Raw genomic sequence first — 19,263 nt, 5'->3', positions numbered from 1 at the left:
ACCAAGATGAAAGCCTGAGGTGGGGACATAAGCCACCCAGCCCCAGTGGGTAAGGACATAATTTGCCTTTTTGGAATAGGTACTGGCAAAGCATTGGGCTTGGTTTTAATCTACGAATTTCTTCCTGATTTTAATTCTTTTTGCCTGCTTTTAATTTTAATTTAGTGAGCAATACATAAGTATAGTTTTGTATATTTAATTATATTTTAAATTGTATTTATTTCAAATGAAGTTATTCTGACTGCCACCCCCAGTCACCTACCTCCTCACCACGTTTGCATTTTTCTCAGACCCTTTTTGTCCATGCTGCGTGTATGTGGGGTGTGTGTGTGTGTGTGTGTGTGTGTGTGTGTGTGTGTGTGCACTCCTACAGTAGTTTTGCATTTTCTATAAATGCTGTGGGGTTCTTTTTTGGTTTTTTGAGACAGGGTCTCATAATATATTTCAGGCTGGCCTTAAATTCACTATGTAACCCAAGCTGGCCTCAAACACAGCAATCCTCCTGCCTCAGCCTCCTGAGTAAACACTGTAACTTTATAGGGAATTCTGACTTAGCAATAGGTCATGGATCTTCCTAGAGTGACTCCACTTCCTTAATAACCATCAGGCACAAGGGCACGGGTGTTGACATCTGCTGACTGGCACCTTGCTCTGGTGGTACAGAGAAGTGGAAATCAGCTCCAACAGACGTGCGGTTGCTACCAGTGGCTGCCCCCTTCACACCACCCCACCAGCCAGTACCCTGGCAAATAGTATGTTGGCATCAGCCGGTGGGTGAACAGGAAGTAGTGGCGTGTATCTGTTTAAATCTAAGAGCTGGTGTTTACTGGGAGGCGTTGGCATTCGCCCTTTTTCTCTTAAGGACTGTGCTTATTTTAAATGCATTTTTTGTTTTCCTGTTGATGATTGGCTCTTTATGTATTGTGAACAAAAAATTTCTTATATACTAGAAATGTTTATCCTTCAATCATTGTTTATCTTTTATCCCCCAACATTTTACTACGAAAAGTTTTAAACATACAGAAAAATCGATAGAATTTTACAGAGGACTCCCAAGCACTCACTACCTGGCTTCCACCTTTTACTATGCTGGCTGTACATCCATTCATTAACCCATCTTTTGGGAGGAGTACGTTTCAAAGTAAGTTGTAGTCATCAGTAACCTTATTCCTAAATATTCAGCATGTATGTCAGAGTCCACTTGTTATATTTTCATTAGAGATAAGATTTACACACAAACATACAGTGCAGTATTAAGTGTACATTTGCTAAGTTTTAACCAAAGAAATAGCTGTCATGCAAGCCCCTATCAAAGAACAATACTGTGTCTTCTGAGCGTTCCCTTCCCGAGGGGTCCCTCCCCTCCTTCCAGGGGGCAACCTCTGTTCTGAGGTTTTCCCCATCGTAGATTAGCTTTGCCTGTTTCCAAACTTCATATGAATGGACTTATACAGGATGTGGTCACTTGTGTCTGGTTTCTTTTGCTTGGCATGATGTTTCTGAGATCCATGTTAAATTACGAGTGATCAGTCAGTTCCCTTAATGGGCACCTGAGCTTTCACCAGTTTGGGGTAGAGATGAATCAAGCTGCTCTGAATATTCTCATAGAAAGCCTAAAAGTCTTTTTTTTGTCTGTTTTTGCTGTACTGCAAGTCTTTTAATTGCTTGTGGTATTTATGCACGTGTTATCATTTTAAAAGTCAATTTTATCAATCTTAAGTTTCTGTATTTGTATGTTGACATCAACTACTTGATGACAAAGTGTTAAATATATTTTACCACATAACAGTTTAGGGCTTAATTTTTTTCCTTCATCTTAACCCACCTAAAATTTAGATTTTAGTGATACGAAGTATGAATTTCTTTCTCCCAAACCCCACTGTCATCTTTTTCTACCAACCTGAAATGACCCTTTGATAATATCAGATCCTCACACATGATTCTATTCCTCAGCTCTTTCCATTGATCTTTTTGTGTAGTCTGTATTACTTTAATTACTAATTTTATGTTTTAATTTCTTTATTTTTCAGAATTACCATGGCTAGTCTGGATCTTCTCTTTTGCATACATTTTAGAATTATTTTAAGCTCTCCAAAAGGTCTTATTTGGAGTCACAATGATTATATATATTAATTTAGGGGAGAATTGCCATTTGTCCAATATGTTTTCCAACATGTGTAGTATTTTTATCCATCTATGAGATGTAGTGTACACACAGTTTTTCTTCCTGTAAAACCTGCACAACAGCTGGGCATGGTGGTGCACGCCTGAGACTTCAGCAGGAGGACCAGGAGTTTGATCTGAGCAATTCCGTGACTTAGCAAGATCCTGTCTCAAAAAATAAAAATTGAAATTAAAAACATTTAAAACCTGCACCTTTCTTGTTAGCTCTTTTCCAGGGGCAGGGGTTCAAGCATCTAGCATCAAGCCACTACAGTTTCCCTGTATGTTCCACCTCACAATGTCCCTTCTGCCTTTGCAACTCCCTGCCTGTGGTGCAGCAAAGGGCAGGCCCATGGCTGACTCAGTGCTCTTCCCAGCACTTTGCATCTGCAGCAAACCGGGAGAGGAGGGCACATCTGGAGGGCAGCCTCCTTAAGGCCACTGGCAGTCCTTGGCCCAGCCACCAGCAGCAGCTTCCTGTTGGTTTGTGAGCCCTGTGCCTGCCCCTCCAGCAAGTTCTGTTTGTGCTAATTTAGCCAGAGTTGGTTTCTATTGCTGGCACCTGAAATACTGACTCATTCCTACCTGTCAGAAGGAGTGAATAGAAAGGTTGTGAGAAGTTCTCTGTAACAATATGAATTCAGAGGCTGATTGTTAAAATTCCCCACTGGGAAGACCAGGACAGGGCTGGGAGGAGAAGGAAACTAACAAGGCAAAAATGGTATCTAATCTCTCCAGGTAACTTATATCACTTTTGCTGGAAATTCATCTTTCCTGGGGAAAGCCCCAAGTCCTTAGAATTTATTACCAAGGAGAATGTTGAAGATCGTTTCTGGGTATGTTCTCACTTTATTGCACGTATTACTGAAAGGGACCCAGGGAAACAAGATCATAACTGCTCAGCCTCATCTCAAAGCAAATTTGGACAAATCCACCCCTGATCCTTATAGCCTAATGAGATCAAACTTGGGCCATTGCTCTAAAAATACAACATAGTGGCATCACATTCCTTTATGGCTGTTTCATCCTGGAAGGGATTATTAGCTTATTCTACCCATTATTGGTAGTTTAGGTAGTCTTTCTCCTAAAAAAAAATTAATTATTAATCATTCCCATACTCCCCAGCACAGATGAGAATATAAAAATGATTAAAGCTGGCTGGGGATTTAGCTCAGTGGCACCGCGCCTGCCTAGAAAGTGCAAGGTCCTGAGTTTGATCCCTGATACCCGCCCCCCCAAAAATGCTTAAAGCTAGGACATGCTAGGGAAGCTATATTCCTTTGGGTCTCACAAGCAGTGAGCAGAAAGACTGCAGTGAAGTTCTTCAGTGAACTCCCAGGGAGGGAGGGCCTGTTTTGGGAGCCTGATCTCTAGAAAGTGTCCTTGCCACCTCCCAACTGGCCCTGCATGGCCCCCACAATGACCCCTAATCACTGGGCACTCACTGTGTGTGAGGAGCTGTTTGAAGATCACACACATTTCAGAACAACCAGTCCTTAGCAGTAATTGCTGTCCTTACCCAGGGTTCAGATGGAGAATCCAAGCCACACAGAGTTTAAGCCACTTGCCCAGGGTGCCCATGTTTGTCAGTGTCAGATCCAACATGAGGCAGTATGTCTCCAAGCATGTATGTCTGACCACTCCTGTGTCCCTCTCAGTCCTCAGGGGAGCTGGAACAGAAGAGTGACCAGTCAGGTTCTCCCTCTGAGGGGGTACCATGAGATAGCCTTACCCTAGAAGAGTTCCAGGCTTTGAGGGACACGTGACTCTGGCCTGGTCCAAATCCACCTCGAGGGAGTATGTCTGCAGGCCTAGGTCTCACTCAGCCCACAGGGCATTTCAACTTTAGCAAGGGCTCACCTCATGACTGGGACCCTAGTTCTGTACTTCCTGTCTAGCTCAGTCAGTACTTGCTGTCTAGTCCCATACTTCATGTCTAGTGGAGTCTTTTTAACAGCTTCCTAATAAGTGACTCCAGGGTGTGGCTGGCCTCTAGAGCCTCTAAATCAAAGCATCCTCCAAACTGCATGCAGAGGCTGGAATCTTTGGGCCAGCAACAGCACTGTGGAATAAGTGATTCTTTCCAGGGAGAAGGCTCTGAACAACCACACACTAGAAGATGCTTTCTGTTTATTTAAATCTGTATTGTAGTTGCAAAATGTCCACTTCTCATCTCTGTTTCCCCCTGCCAATTTGCCCTTGCACAGGCATCTGCTGCTTCTGCCAAATTCAGGGTGAGTGGGAAGACAGAGTGAGCTGGAAAGCTCAGGGCCAAGGCCATGGGTGCAGGTGAGGCTGCCCCAGGCTGTGCGCCCCAGGAGAGCCTAGTCATCAAGTGAGTCACAGCCTGCTATTGAGAAAGCTCAAGGGCTCCAGAGGTCAGGGGAAAGGAGATGCTCTGGTGGGCTCCAGGAGAGATGGGACAGAAGGGACCAAAGGAAACAGCTATATAATGCCAGTGTGGGTTGTGCATGCTGACCCTGGCCTCTCACAGCCTGGGAGTGGTGGTGGTGGGGGGGGGGGGACACACCTGGACAAAAGGACACCTGAAAACCAGGACTGAAGAATGTCTGGCCTGGAGTGGGGAGAACCTTTCAGGCCTGAGTATGAAAGAGGAGAACAGATCACACCCACCTTGCTCCCTTTGTTGAAGAAGCCCTCCAGGAAGAGGGGATCTTAACTATTTCCAATTGTTCAGTGCTGCCAAAAGGTGCAATGGCAGTGCACCCAGAAGTGGCCTTTGTGGGACCCCATGCGCTGCCCTCCCAGGGCCAGATGCCTGCCATCCACTCTGGCTGGAGCTCAGCCAGTGGCCACTGCAGGTCACACCCGCTCTCATTCAGGGAACCCGTCACCAAGCTCTGTGTCTCACCTGCTGCTGGCTCCCCAGCAAATGTCTCAGCCCTACCAGGGGCTCTTAATGCTGACACTGGAAAGTGTGTCCCTCTGTCCCCTGGTCTGGGAGATCTGCCCTTTTCCCTCTGACTTAACAGGACTTAGGGTGCCTGGCATCCAGTAAGCACTCAGCACCCGATTGTTGGATGAGTGACTGGCAATGCTTTGTCTGAATGGAGCTCGGTGGCAAGTTCTCTCCTCCTGAAATTGAACTTTTTGCCATTTCCAAGAGCAGTGAAAACAAAGGGCCTGTTCAGAAGGCCTCACTCCAGCAGATCCAGCCTTTGGCAAACAGCTCTTTTTAGGGGTCCTCTGTTGCTTCATGGTAGCTCCTCTTCCTCTTAACACCTCACCTGCCCGGGTCCCCGGATCTCCGAGTTCCTCTGAACTCCTTCCTGTAGAAGCTGTGCCCCAAGAAGCATGGGTGGCTGATAAGGCCTGGATGAGCACAGCCTGGCGGCCAACTCGGGTGTCCATACCTTCTGGACAATGGTATAGCCCTGGGCAACCAGTATCAAACAGAAGTCTTCATTAGCCATCAGAAAAGGATGTGGGGAAAATAAATCCCCTCCCTCTGGGCTCCTTCCAGGAATATGACCCTGGCTGGAATGCCCGGAACTTACTCCCACCTAATGTTGCTCCAGCTCCTGCTGCAGTGCTCTCCTGAGATCAACAGGGCTCTGCTCGGATGCCACCTCCCAGGGCCACCTTCCCTGACTCCCTCATGCCACCTTTGGTTGTATCCCCTGGGCAGTAGTTTCCTGCCTGAGCAGGAGCCCCAGCTCTAGTGCATGCTGGCTGGGGAGGCTGGACCTTGAGGTGGCTGTGGGACACTAGGGAAGGACTTGGGTCCTCATCTCTGCAGGCCTGGTGATGGACAAGGCTGTGTGAACCCTGATCCTCAAATCCCTGGGGTCAGGATGCAGCAGATGTGCATGGATTACCTGAGGGACAAGGTAGCTCTCATTTCCGGGAAAGACCATGGCTGCCCCAGGATGAATTTGAAGAAAACTACTGGCTGGAAGAAGAGAGACTCTCATTTCCCTGCAGACCTCAGACAGCATCTCCCTGTGGGACCGGATGGCCCATCACAGCACTTGAGTGTGAGCAGGCACCTTGGCAGAAAGTTCTCAAAAGCCCCTTCCAGGGGAAACCAGGCTTAATATCCTTGCCCACCAGAAGGCCACAGTTTCCCTGGGGCACTGCGTCTCTTATCTGTTAATCAGGTGTGTCGTCACTCTTCCTGAGCATCAAAGGGACCCAGCCCTTCTGTTCTCACGGCTCATAGCCGTGTAGCCTCCAGCTGGGTCCAGACCATGGAAGTGACCCACCTGCTGGGACCATGAAAGCTTAGATGGAAGACAGCCCAGACAGCCAGACTCCCTGAGGTGTGAGGGCCAGCTTGCTCCTGTGACCGAAACCCCAGGTGTGGCCGGTGTGACTGATTACTCATGGCCAGGCAAGAGGGAGGGCCAGGCACAGGGTGAAGTCTAACACCAAAAGTCCACAGCAAGGCAGAGGGAACTGTGTGGATTAACCAAACCCATTCCTAGTCTGCCCTTTCCTAACTGCCCCAGCCCCTTTGAGGGCAGGTGTAAAACCCAAAGGACTTTGACCTCCTGAGTCATGTACCTCCACTTGTGTAAATAATACCAGGCTGGCCTAAAAAAGCTTTCCGAGGCCAGGAAAAGGCACTTTCATTGTTGTAAAACTGGATGGAGATTTGCTCTTCTCCTGACATTACTTTTCAGGGTCTATAAATAGAACTTATTAGAAAGGGGGAGGGGGGGGGCGGGAGACCCAACAATTGTAAGATTAACTACAATTTATGGGTTTTTTTTTTTCCTGATTCTGAACCCTTTGAAGAACAGAAGGACTATATAAAATAAGTTAAATGCTTTATTTTCAAGAAACATCAAATTAAAACTCTAGTTTCAGGGAGACAGAATTCTTTCCCAGTTTCCCAAAAGCAACAACCTTCTTTCTCATGTTTTCTAGGACTGAAAGTTATTCTCTTAAATCCTGCCACTTTGTATGTTTGTTTTAACAATACTAGGGATTGAATTGAGCTACATAGGAGGTCTTTCCAGCCCGCCCCCCAAATTTTGAGACAGAGTCTTGCTAAGTTTCCCAATTGCCCAAACTGGGCTCAAACTTACGATTCTCCTGCCTCAGCCTGCAAGAGTTCTGGGATTATAAGCATACAGCACCTTGCATTGCCCACTGCCTGCCACAATTCTCAGTGAAGGAGCACCACAATAGGAGCAAGCCTGGCCCAGTGAAAATATCCTGACCGTAGGCCTCCGTCTCCTGAAGTTTGGGAGGTGGTTGGGGAATGACCCACAGGAAGGCAGACTTAGCATCTAAGGCATGCTACTGGCAGCGGAGGGTTGAATTCTGCAGCCTAGAGTCCCCTCCTCTTCCCTTCCCCTTCTCCCTCCTCCTCTGACTGCCTGTCCCACTGCCACTGCTGTCTAGGAGCAGTTTTGATGACCGAGTTTAGTTCTCAGTGCTACCAAGCAAGTTCCAAAGAGCACAGCCTCCCTCCCCACATTGTGGGCCTGGCTTCCTCCAAGCTCATTTGGGGCCTGGGCTTGAACTGTGGCCAGCAAAAGGGAACCCTCCTCCCTCACATAGTCCTCACGAGAGACCACAGGCAGCCTGGGGGACAGGCCACCTTCCCTCTGACATCACCACACACGATGATGGCCACTGTGGAGCTCTGCCATTATTGTGCTTCCTGCATACATCTCTGTGTGCCAGTGCTTCTCTGGTCATGCTGGCAGGGTGTCTTCCTAAACCCCCAACAGCCCAGAGCTGAGGTACGGGCAAGACACAGGAACCAACTATTTCCATGGCAGTGGCCGTTCATGGTTGGGGGACTACTGAGGTCTGCACACACACATGAGGGGTCTGTTGTTCTCCTAGGGCTGCCATTACCAGGGTCCACTCACACAGTGGCTCAAAACAACAGAAATACATCCATTCTCTGTTCCAGAGACCAGAAATCCAGAGTCAGGTTTCGGGCAGGGCCACACTCCCCTGAAGCTCTAGGAGAAAATCCTTCCTGCCTTGTCCAGCTTCTTGGGGCTCCAGGAATCCCTAGGCTGTGGCTACATCACTCCAATCTCTGCTTTTGTTTTCATAAGGTCTGTACTGTGAAGCAGTGTCCAGGCCCCTGGGTCTCTGTGCCTGCTGTTGTTTAATAGGCACATTTCCTATTGGATTTAAGATTCATACAATCCAACATGATCTCCACTCAACACCTTTGATTTAATTACTTCTGCAAAGAAGCTTTTCCCACATAAGGTCACATATACTGGTCTGGGGGTTACAACACAATATACCTTTTGGAGGGTTACAATTCACTCCAAGGGTTGATATCTAACCCCGCTGGACACTGTTTTGGGTGCTTTTGCCTGAATTATCCCCTGTAGTATTCACAATGACTTTGGGATAACTATGAATTGTCCCCCTTTTTAGAAGTGAAGACATAAAGTACGGAGTGGGCAAATCAGTCTCTAGGGGCACACACTAGAAAGTGTCGGAGCCTGGCAGGGATGCTCAAGGGGACCCCAGTGTCCTGCCCGGCTCTTGGCTCTAGTAAAAGGCAACGTCATGACCGCAATTCCCCCTAGTCAGTCGGATCCCCTCTTCCTTGTGTCCCCCCAGCCTTGGTGATGCCCACATCCTCATCTCCACTCTTCTCTGCAAGCCACTCCCTCCAAGGCTCTTCAGCTGCCCAGTTCCTGCAGCCATACCCAGACCGACTATCTCCTCACACCGGGCTTCTAGATGCCTCTTCCCACCCTCCAGCCCTGCCAGCCAACATCCCTGCTGCCCTACTTCCTCTTAACCCCCCTCAGCTCTGTGGCTCCTTGAGATCTGCCCAAAGTGAAATCCTACCGTGATTCTGCCTGTCACAGTTCCTCAGCTCACCTGGAAGGCCGCCCACCCACCGCCTCTCCATGCTGCCTCACCGCTGGCCAGCTGGAGGTGATCACACAGTGACAGTTCTTTGCTCTCAGTTGACCATGCAGCCTGCACACAGCCCTTGGTGCAGCCAGTGTCAACCCCACTGCTCACAGTGGGCCCCTGTCACTTTGTCCTCACACCTCCACCTCTGTGCTTGCCCACCACTCCCAAGTGGCCCCGCTACTCAGCTGAACCGGATCTCCATACTCACCCTGGCTGGACCTCTTCCATTCCTTCCTTCCCGGGCCAGAGTCCCTCCATCTGTGCCCTGATCCATCCCCTCCTGTTACCTGAGTGCTTCTCTGGCTTTGGTCTCACTCCCTCTCTGTCTCTGGGCAACTCCAATCAGCACCTAGATCTGTCTTTTTTCTGCTCATAACCAGACCTTCCTCTGATCAGCTACTATAGTCAGAGTCAGATTGCTCAGGATATTAGATTTATTTCCATTGTCCCCACCTTCTTAACTCTTATGCCCTCCTGGACTGGACCCATTGCGTACTGACTCTGCTCCCAGTGCTCTCCTGGGAGTGCTTGGTCAGGGGCACCAGTGACCTCAGCTCTTGGACTTCATCTGAGTCCTTTGACACGGCTGACCAGGCCCCCTGGACACACTCTCCTCTTTCTCCCAGCTTTCCTCTTCCTTCCGTACCTTCCCCTTCTTTGTGGGCCTCCTCCTTTTTCCATTTCTGGATGCCACTCTTGTATCCTCCTTCTTCACTTCCCAGGCAATTCCATGCATCCCTTGGATCAAAGTAACTACTTCTATGCCAGTGATCACAAGTCTAAATCCCCAGCCTGGACTTCTCCCCAGCCTGGAGTTTCCTTCTGCTTGGCAGGTCCTGTGGCCCTCTCTCGATCCTATTAGCAGACCATAATTGGCATTCAGAGCACACTCTCCATCTGCCCCAGCAGACCTGTCCTGTCTTCCCTGCAGCCTCTGCCACCCCAGCAGGCGCCCCAGCAGCCTCCCAGCCTCTCTTCTTGAGCAGGCCCTGCTCTCCTGTTCCCCCATCAGTAAGTTTCACTGACTTACACTCCACACCCCTGAATCCACCTCTTGTGGAGCTTGGGTATCCTCCCCACCCTCTGCTAAGACTCCCCTAGGCACCTCCTCTTCTCTCCTTTCCTCACCCAAGCTCTTCCCTTTCCCCAGTCCCAGGATACACAATCTTCATATAACAGCTGGTCCTGCAGGTCTCAGTTCTCATATTGTCCATTCAGGGCCAATGTCAATAACCAACCTCGTCTGAAGTTGATCCCTTTTATATTCTTTATCTCAACTCTTCTTTATTTCAACATCATAACTTTAAAAAATCTATTTCTTTTCTATATGTTTTTCTTTGTCATTGTTATTGTTGTTGTTGATTTTCTCTGATGTTTGAATAAAAGAGCCCAGAGCTCCAGCATCTCCAGAGAGACAGTGCCCAGCACCCTGCAGGCACTGAAGGAAGAGCTGACAGTGCAGAAGGATGGGATGACAAGGACAGACACCAGGATGTGGGCTGCCTGTGTCGTTTCAGAGCCCATCATCTGCCTGCTGAACACATCAGCTTCTGCCCTGCTCAGCCCATCTGTGGTGTCAGAGTCAGCTTGGTTGCATTTCCCATGTGTAACTGGCCCCCTGGGAGGGAAAAATTAGATATCAGCTCTTCTGAGACCACTGCAGGCATCTTCTCTTCAAGCATTCAAAAATATTATCAGGCCAGGTGTGGTGGTGCCTGCCTGTGATCCCAGCACTCAGGAAGCTGAGGCAGGAGGATTGCCTCAAGATCAAGGCCAGACTGGGCTACAGAGCAAGACCCTGTCTCAAAAAACAAACAATAAAAAAAAAGAAAAAGAAAAAAATGTTTTCAGCCATCTGTTCTCTGCACCCTCCCCACCTTCTCTTCCTCCCAGTGCCCAGTCTATAGCTTGGGCCAAGTTGCTAAGTGAGCAAGAGCCCCATTTCCAGACTCAAAAGGCGTTCCTTGCCCCTACAAGGGGTTCTCGTACACAAGGTCATTGAGAATTGTGGCTGAAGCAATCAAGAGAGTCCTTGGCAGAGTTTTGGATTAAATTTCTGGATGCCAATCTCTCTCTGATTTGTGTTTATCAGCCACAAACCCCAAGTCCTTCCCAATTACTGTGAGCCCACCTCTGACCCCATCTTCCCAACAGGCATCTCTAGAAGTTGGGCTTATGATGTGCATCAGAGGCCCAACCTTGAGCAGTCTCTGGCTGGCCCTGAACAAGAGACACAGCTTCTTGCTGTCCCTACCAAGGTGACGCTGAGCACTTGGCACAGGCCAGGCACTGGGTTAAATGCTCATCATATCATCTCATTAATTCTTATCACAAGGCAGCTAATGAGGAGGTGGGGGTCCTTAGGCCTGTTTTGTAGCGACAAGGACACTGAGGTGCACTGAGTGTTAAGGTCGGCAGCTGGTGGCTGGGACTGCTGGGTTTTCCCCAGCCACCTGACTCTCTCTTCCCCGCCCCACCTGCCTTGTGACTGCAAGGGTGACAGTGCCAAAGGTCACTCAGGCCAGAGCAGAGCTGCCACCATCCAAGGGCATGGGGTGTTCTGTGTAGGGTTTGAAGTGAAGTGATAATGGTGGAATTCACCTCTCAAGATGCAGGGCTAAGTGTGACTTCTGTTTGATAAGCTTGGATTTTATGCCTTTGGGAGCAAACAAACTATAAAGTGCCAGTGTGTTGGCTGGCATCCTAGGAGCTTGTGCCCCAGGGAAAGCAGGCTCTGCCTGGGATGCAGCGGGGTGGGGACCACACTGGCCAAGCTCCGCCCCAGCCGGCCTGTGTCTTCCTCCTTCCCATCCTCCTCTGTGAAGTCACCTTCCTGTCCACACTAAATCCAGACCTGTGGGAAGGACCCAGCACAGTCACAGAAGGCTGGCTAATGACAAAAACAGCAGTGATCCGCACTGAATTATACGGAGGCCATGTGCTGGGCACAAGACTAAGACCTTTATACATGTTACCTTTTCTATTCTGTCTATCCATCTATCTATCTATCATCTATTGTCTATCTCTATCATCAACATCTATAATCTATCTGTCTATCATCTAGCTATCATTCTTGCTGACCTGGAGATCGAAGCCAGAGCATTAGCACGTAGCATTAGCTACGTCTCCAGTCTGGGTTTCACTTTGAGCCAGAGTCTCACTAAGTCGCTAAATTGCCCAGGCTGGGCTTACACTCACAATCTTCCTGCCTCAGCCTCCCAGAATGATGGGATTACAGTTGTATTCCATCATCTCAACCTATCTTTTAAAAACATTAAAGAATGAATTTTCATAGAAAAATAAACAGATTTCTTTCTTTTTTGCACTTCAAAATCAAAAGTATTGCTGTTTTCTATTTATTTCATTTTATTTTTAACATGGATTCATAAAAACTTGATAGTGAGGTACCATATGATGTTTCAATATATAGGGATATTTTCACCATGAAGAAATGAGAAATGATTGAGAAGATAGATATGTTTAGACTGATTTTAAAAATCTATTTTCAATGGACAAAAGCTTCATATACATATTTATTTATTGCATACAACATGTTGTGAAATATGAATGTGTTGGGGAATAGCTAAATCACACTAATTAACATATGTATTACCTCTAATAACTACTTTTTTGTGGTGAGAACATTTAGAACTTACTTTATCCAGTTTTGAAATATACAGTATTACCATGGTTAACTTAACCCTTTTTATCTAGTTAAAAATTTTGTACCCTTTGACCATCATCTGCCTAACCACTGCCATCTGGCTCTGAGTTACCCCATCTAATATATGAGAGCCGAGAGGCTCGTACAGATACAGGACGCACATGGTCCAGGCAGCTGTGGAAGCGACGGAGGGAGGCTGGGCCTAGTGAGCCCTCCCAGCCTCTCAACCACTTAGCTCCATGTGGAGAGGTGAGGGGTGCCAGAGAGCCCATGCGGGTGGCACATGCCTGGAATCTCAGCACTCTGGGAGGCTGAGGCAGGAGAATTGGGGTTCGACTCAAGCCCAGTCTGGAAAACTTATAGTTTAGTGAGATACTGTCTCAGAATTAAAAATAAATTTAAAAGGCTATGGAGGGGCTGGGTTCAATACCCAGTACTGAAAAATAAAAGATGGATAGCAGAGACCCCTGGTGTGGCTGGACATGGTTTGAATGTGCGCCCAATGGTCCATCTTTTGGAAGGTTGACCCTCAGAGTGGCTTCTTTCAGAGGCGTGACCTAGGGAGAAAAAGTTGGTTAGGTCACTGGGACGATGCTCTTGGGAGTGACCTGGGTTAGCTCTCAGGAGAATAAGCTGTTGCACACAGAGCGAGCCTGGACCCTGAATCTCTCTGACTTCTTGCCTTGTTATACGATCTCTCCTCATGTGTTCTCCTACCATGATGCCACCTGCTATGTTGTAACAGAGCCCTGGGGGTCCTCAGCAAAGACCGAATAGGTGGGCCCACACAAGCTTGGACTTTCAGCTTCCAAAACTTGAGCTAAATAAACTTGTTTTCTGTATAAAATACCAGCTTCAGGTATTTGATTATAGCAACAGAAAATGCATGGATATACCCCAAATGGCTTGTTACCCCATTCTTTGCCCCTTTCATAGGTCAAGGCTGCTCCTGGCTAGCCACCCATAGAGGGAAGGTGGCTTTTTATTTGCTCCTCAAGTTCCAGGTGAGTAAGAGTATCCCCTCCCCATTCAGCTCCATGACCCCCCCACCTAGAGAGCCCTGGAGCCCCCCCCCACCTGCAAGGCTACCCCTACACAGACTTACTGAGAGAGGACCCCTCTTAGGACTCTGCTGAGGCCAACTCTGTAGGTACAACTGCCCCAGCCTGAAGCATCACTCCAGCCTCTGCTCTGCCTTTTCCTTCCAACCTGGCAGAGTTCTGCAAGCTTCATGTCATCTGCCAGCTTGGAATGAGCACCCTTGACTTTCTGCACATGTAAAGTCTATCCATCCTTGAGGGCCCAGCTCAAGAACCTGCATCTGGTGGGTCCATCCATCAGTCCATCCATATTTTCAATGGTATTTATGAAGCTTCTGCTATGCGCCAGGCATGTCTTATGCAGAGCATGGGTTAGGAACAAAACAGGTTTGATCCTTCCTCTTCTCAGCTGTGTGACTGGGGACAGGTCACTCCTTCCCCCAGCTTCAGTGTGCCCCTCCATAGAACATGGATCATCAATGGCCCTGTGTGTGTTGGGTGAAATAAAAATGTCACTCATCCCAGCCTCACGGTAAACACTAACTACACACCTCAGTCCTCACCCCTCTCATGTCCTCTGCATCCTAGCTCCCCAGCTCTGCCTGAAGGAAAGTCCACCACTGCACCAAGCCAGTCTGGCACTATGTGGAGGGCTCTGCTTCTGTGGCTCAGGGCTGGTCTTCTCGTGACTATAGCCCTGAGACCAAGGTGGAGTTCAGCCAAAGGCCCCCATAGCAGCTGGGCGGCTGCCCAGACCACAGAGCCTTTCCACCCATCATAAGCCTTCCTGGTGGCCTGTCCAGAGAAGGGACAAAGGGATCTGGGCTCAAGATCCTTTCTTCATGCCTTTCTGGACATCCTAGAGAGAAGACACCACAGATCCTTCCTGGTTTGCCCTGGAGCCAGCTAGACAGGCCTCAGTGAAACAGGGCAGAGGAAAAAGAAGGAAGTCATACCTGGGGCTACCAAGATGGGAGACAGCATGCCCTGTTGTATAGTTTGACTTGCGTCCTCTCAGACTTTGATAATAAAGCCTGGCTGGATGGAGCTGCTGCCCTGTGCTTACAGGAAGAGGACAGGAAGAGAGATGAGGGGGCTCTGGAGCCAGAGGGATGCACAGGCAGAGTTCTCTTGACAATGAAGCCAAAGCCAGGAGCCTTCTTGTGCGCTGTGGAGCCTAAAGAGTGTATGGAGTCCTTTTAACATTTTTATTCTTTCTTCCACATCTGTTTAAAGCTCTGATCACTAAAAGAGTACACACACATGTACACTCACATATATACCCACTATGGCACACTCATTTACACACCCACACACACTAACACACCTCTTTGATGCCTAGTTTATTCCATCATTGTCAAAATGGACCCAGATGTTACCTGAGATCTGTCTGCAAGGGACGTGTACAGACCAAAATACGCACATTTCTTCACTACCTGCAAACCCTGTCTCCTTGCAAAACAATTATATTTGCCTTTCTTTCTTTCTTTCTTTGTTTTTTTTTTTTTTTTTGGTACCAGGGATCGAACTCAGGTCCTTGCACTTTCTCGAGGCAGGTGGAGGAACCACTGAGCTAAATCCCCAGCCTGGTATTTGCCTTTCTTGCTAAACCAACATAATGAGATAAAAAATGTTAGAAATAGTTACTGAGCTTCTAGATATTGTTCCAGTACTGAAAGTGACAAAATAAATTGTTACCAGACACTGCACTTTTGCCTAAATCTTGGTTAAAATAGATTTCTCCCACTTCTGGTGATCTATTACTATGTAATGAGCCATCTCCAAGCCCAGAAGCTTAAATGCCACAAGTTATTGCTTTCATTTGCTCTGGTGGTTCTGGGAGCTGACTGTGCTCAGAGGGGCCATTGTCCCTCAGTCCCTGGTGTAGTTGTGGTCAGGAGGGAATGGGGCTGGAGTCACCCAAAGGCTTCTTCACTCATGGGACTGTGGCCAATGGTGGCTGTCGTGGGACCTCCTTCCTGTGGCCTGTCCCTGTGTCCTGGCCTTCCTCACCTAAGGCAAGTGTCCCAAAGCAAGTGTCCCAGTAGGACCAGCAGGAAGCTGCACTGCCCTTTAGGACCTGGCTTTGGAAGGCACAGAATGTCACTTCTGCCATAGTTGCAGGTCCACCCAAATTCAAGAGGCCTCCTCTCCCTGCGGAGGTGAGAAGTACATTTGGGATAAAAGATCTTGATGCATCCATCCTGGGTGCAGTATTTTGCAGTGTTCTTTCATACTATGGAGATGGTGTTCTTTCTGAAAGGATGTCATCATCTGTGTTACATGGTGCCAACACACATGGGTCACAGGCTTCGGGGCCAGCTCTACCCTTGCAAACCCACTGACTTCTCCCTGTCCATGCCACAGGGCCTCCTGGTCTTGTCCATTGTCCTTCCCTGCCATCTTCATCTCCACCCTTCACTTTCAGCAACACAGTGGAAATTCCCCACAGGCCTCAGGCTTAGGTGTGATCTCAGCTCAGTATTTACTCCTTATTTTCCTCCCCTGAGGCTTGATGACAATCTGAACCCCTCAGGCCTCTGGGTGGGGAACAGAGAACTCTAGCAAAACACTCAGGAAGCAGAGAATGCCTAGGTAGCCAATCTATTGCTCTGGGAAGTAGAGCAAGCATTTTGTGCAGGGAGAAAGCTGGGTTTCAGTGGGGACACTGACTCATCCTGGGCATTGTCTCCACCCTGTCTACTGTGCTACACACTGGGTGTCATGATCTGGGCACAAGTACAGCACTGCCTGCCCACTGCAGTGGGGCAGGGATCTCGGTTCCCCTGGTCCCTAGACAAGGTGTGATGTGCCTGCTGGAAGGGAGGCGCACCTGGCTGGGGTCTCTCAGGATCTGTCAGCAGCTGCTCCTCTCCAGAACCCAGTCCCCTGGAATTTCCAGCTCTGCTTCACAGGGCACAGCTGTGGTACACCCAAGTCTTCTGAGAGACATGCTGTAGCCAGGAGAAGTGAGGCAAGGCAGCACTAAGCAGAAGCTACAAAATTGGGTTTTAGTGTTGGGGAAGCTGGTGTCTATCTGTGGTCCAGCCAAAATGATTTACCTGGAGAGTTAAAATTCAGATCCCTAGACCTCAAAGCCTCACCCCAAAATCCTGATTTGTCAAGTGTATGTGCATGGGCATCATATGCTTGCACATCATGTCACATGCATGTGCAGGGAAGCCAGGCTTGGGACACCTAGAGAGGGCCTGCCTCAGACCACTGTGGGCTGTGGTGCCCCACAGTCAGGCTTTGCATCCTGGGCCCTGCACTTTTAGTAACTGTGACACCTTGGCTTATTACTTAGCTACTCTGTGCCTCAGTTTCCTCATCTGTAACGTGAAGATGACAGTGTTAATCAGAGTGACAAGGATTAAATGGCTGCTCTCTCAGAACCTCAGCTCTCTGCTAGGGAGCCTCCAAATCGGCAGGAGGGTGGGAATGTCTGATTTTTTGGCCACCTCTTGTGGCTTCCTTAGAATCACAAAGCCAGAGCTTTGGTCCCCCCTGCAGGAGGGAGGTAGGAGCCTCTGAGACAGCCTCCAAGACAGAGGTCCCTTCCCCTGGGAGCTCACTGTTCAATGGAGACAGCAGAGCCAGACAGACACACAAGAGGGAATTTTTCCAAAACAAAAGAAAGGCAAAGACAGTTGCTATGGTTACTACACACACACCTAAAAAAAGCATTTTGTTTTGTTTTGTTTTGTTTCAAAATGCAAGACAACCCAACTCCAGCCTAGGAATTGCTGGCAGTAGAGCAGCTGCAGGGCAGGTGGGGTTGGAAGGCAAGGCCAGGCGGGCTGCCCATTACCGGGCCTCAGCAAGACCTTGACCTGCAGCTGCCTCCAAAGCTAAACCAGGAAGTGAGAAGCATCCAGTGGTTGGGAGTCACACTTCCAAAGCCAGCAGTCAAACCAGAGACGGGTGTGATTCTCCAGTTAATTTTAGTTAGATCTAGACCTTAGCCCAGCCCTAGTGACAGAGCCAGAAATTAGCATCAGTGCAATCAATAACTGTCACATACTTCCTACAGTGTAACCTGTTGGTTTCTTCTCTCTGCCATTTTTCCCCCTGGAATGGCCCATCTGGAAAGGTGAGTGGGCCCAGGTGATCCGCAGTTTCAGATCTTGATGCATTTTTTTCCTTAACATCAGAAGGATTTAGAAATATTTATCTCATCATCAGGACACAAACCTGAGCCCTACTGGCCTCAGGCTTCCTGCTCTTGTGGCACTTTCCTTACCACGTGTTGAATTTAGAGCTCTTTCTGTGAATGGGTTCTAGAAATCTTACCTAATTCTGCCTCTTATTCCCTTCTTAGGGTGGGCCTTAATTCTTGCTTAATATACTTGAATTAACTGTATTATGAACTGAATGCTTGTGATGGTATCAGGAAGCTGGGATTTGGGAAGTAGTTTGGTTGAGAGACTGGAGCTGTAGGATTAGCACTTTTTATAAAGGAGCTCCTGTGCTTTCCACCCTATAAGAATACAGTCAGAATCTGTTTGTGACCCAGACATCAAACCTGCAAGTCTGCCAGCATCTTGACCTTGGACTTCTCAGTCTCCAGAGCTGTGAGAAATAAAGTTTGCTATTTAAACTTAAACTACCCACTCTGTGACAGTTTTGTTAGAGCAGCCTGAGGAGACTAAGACGATCTCCTTCCATAGACATCTTGGGAAAGTTTCACATCAACATCTGTCCTATATCTGTTTTCCCTATTTCCTATTTTCAACAAATTGCAGACACATTAACTCATTGCGTATTCAAGTCACAGATGTATGGCTGTCCACCAAATCCCTATAGTCAGAATGTGGACAGAGCTGTACAAATTTAAAGGTACTGGTACTCTTTCAGTAGACCAGATCTGCTCACATTTCTACCTGCATCATCTTATCTTGGAAAAGTCCCATGTGCTCTCCAGGGGAACTAGCACCCCCAGTTTTCAGACGGAGAAATGAAGACTCAGAGGAGAACAACTTGGGCAAGGTTACAGCACCTAGTAAATGACAATGATACTTTGCACCCAACCTGACAGACAGTGTCTCCTGGGCCTCTTACCCCTTGCTTTGACTTCTGGGTGTTGTGGATGCTTTTTGCTCTTCACAGGGAGACCTTGCCTATCTGTGCCTAGCAGTCTGAATGTGACACCATGAATATCAGTATAGATCACAACTCTAGCTGCCTTAAATCATCTGGGAAGTTTTAAAGTTTCCAGTGCCCTGGATTAGTCTTCACACCAATTAAATCAGAATCTCTAGGAGGGAGAGCCAGAGATGAATGGTCTTTAAATCTCCCTAGATGACTCTAACATGATTAAGAAACACCACGTTCATGCTGAATCTGGAAGGGAGTAACCTCTTTCTTTGTTTTTAATAATGTCATGGCCCTTGCAGATGAACTGGATGCTACCCTCTCGCAGTTGGAAGGAACGTGTCTCCTGACGCATGCCTTTTTGCACCACCCAATAGCAGCCAGGATGTCTATTTAACATTGTCAGAAAGCACAACGCAACACCTGCTT

The 19,263-nt window shown here is 48.1% G+C and overlaps 1 protein-coding gene across 14 annotated transcripts in view; it reads left to right on the top strand.

Annotated features, from left to right (window-relative positions):
* The window catches only part of Bcl2l11 (BCL2 like 11), a 190,787-nt gene that overhangs the window by 43,705 nt on the left and 127,819 nt on the right, over positions 1 to 19,263 (top strand). For 2 of the 14 annotated variants that reach the window (XM_087202668.1, XM_087202682.1), the window contains one exon: positions 1,010 to 2,024. The exons of 4 other annotated variants lie outside the window; for them this stretch is intronic. In XM_087202668.1, the coding sequence (XP_087058794.1) occupies positions 1,010 to 1,112 (103 nt within the window). In that variant the 3' untranslated portion in view covers positions 1,113 to 2,024. 8 more of the 14 variants (XM_013072106.3, XM_021257984.2, XM_087202651.1 and 5 more) reach the window with 6 other exon arrangements.

The sequence above is a fragment of the Heterocephalus glaber genome, unplaced genomic scaffold (assembly GCF_053883595.1).
Source record: "Heterocephalus glaber isolate CG9 unplaced genomic scaffold, H.glaber_assembly_v1.0 deba00000470, whole genome shotgun sequence".
NCBI classification, from domain to species: domain Eukaryota; kingdom Metazoa; phylum Chordata; class Mammalia; order Rodentia; family Bathyergidae; genus Heterocephalus; species Heterocephalus glaber.
This window is presented reverse-complemented; position numbering and strand designations above follow the sequence as displayed.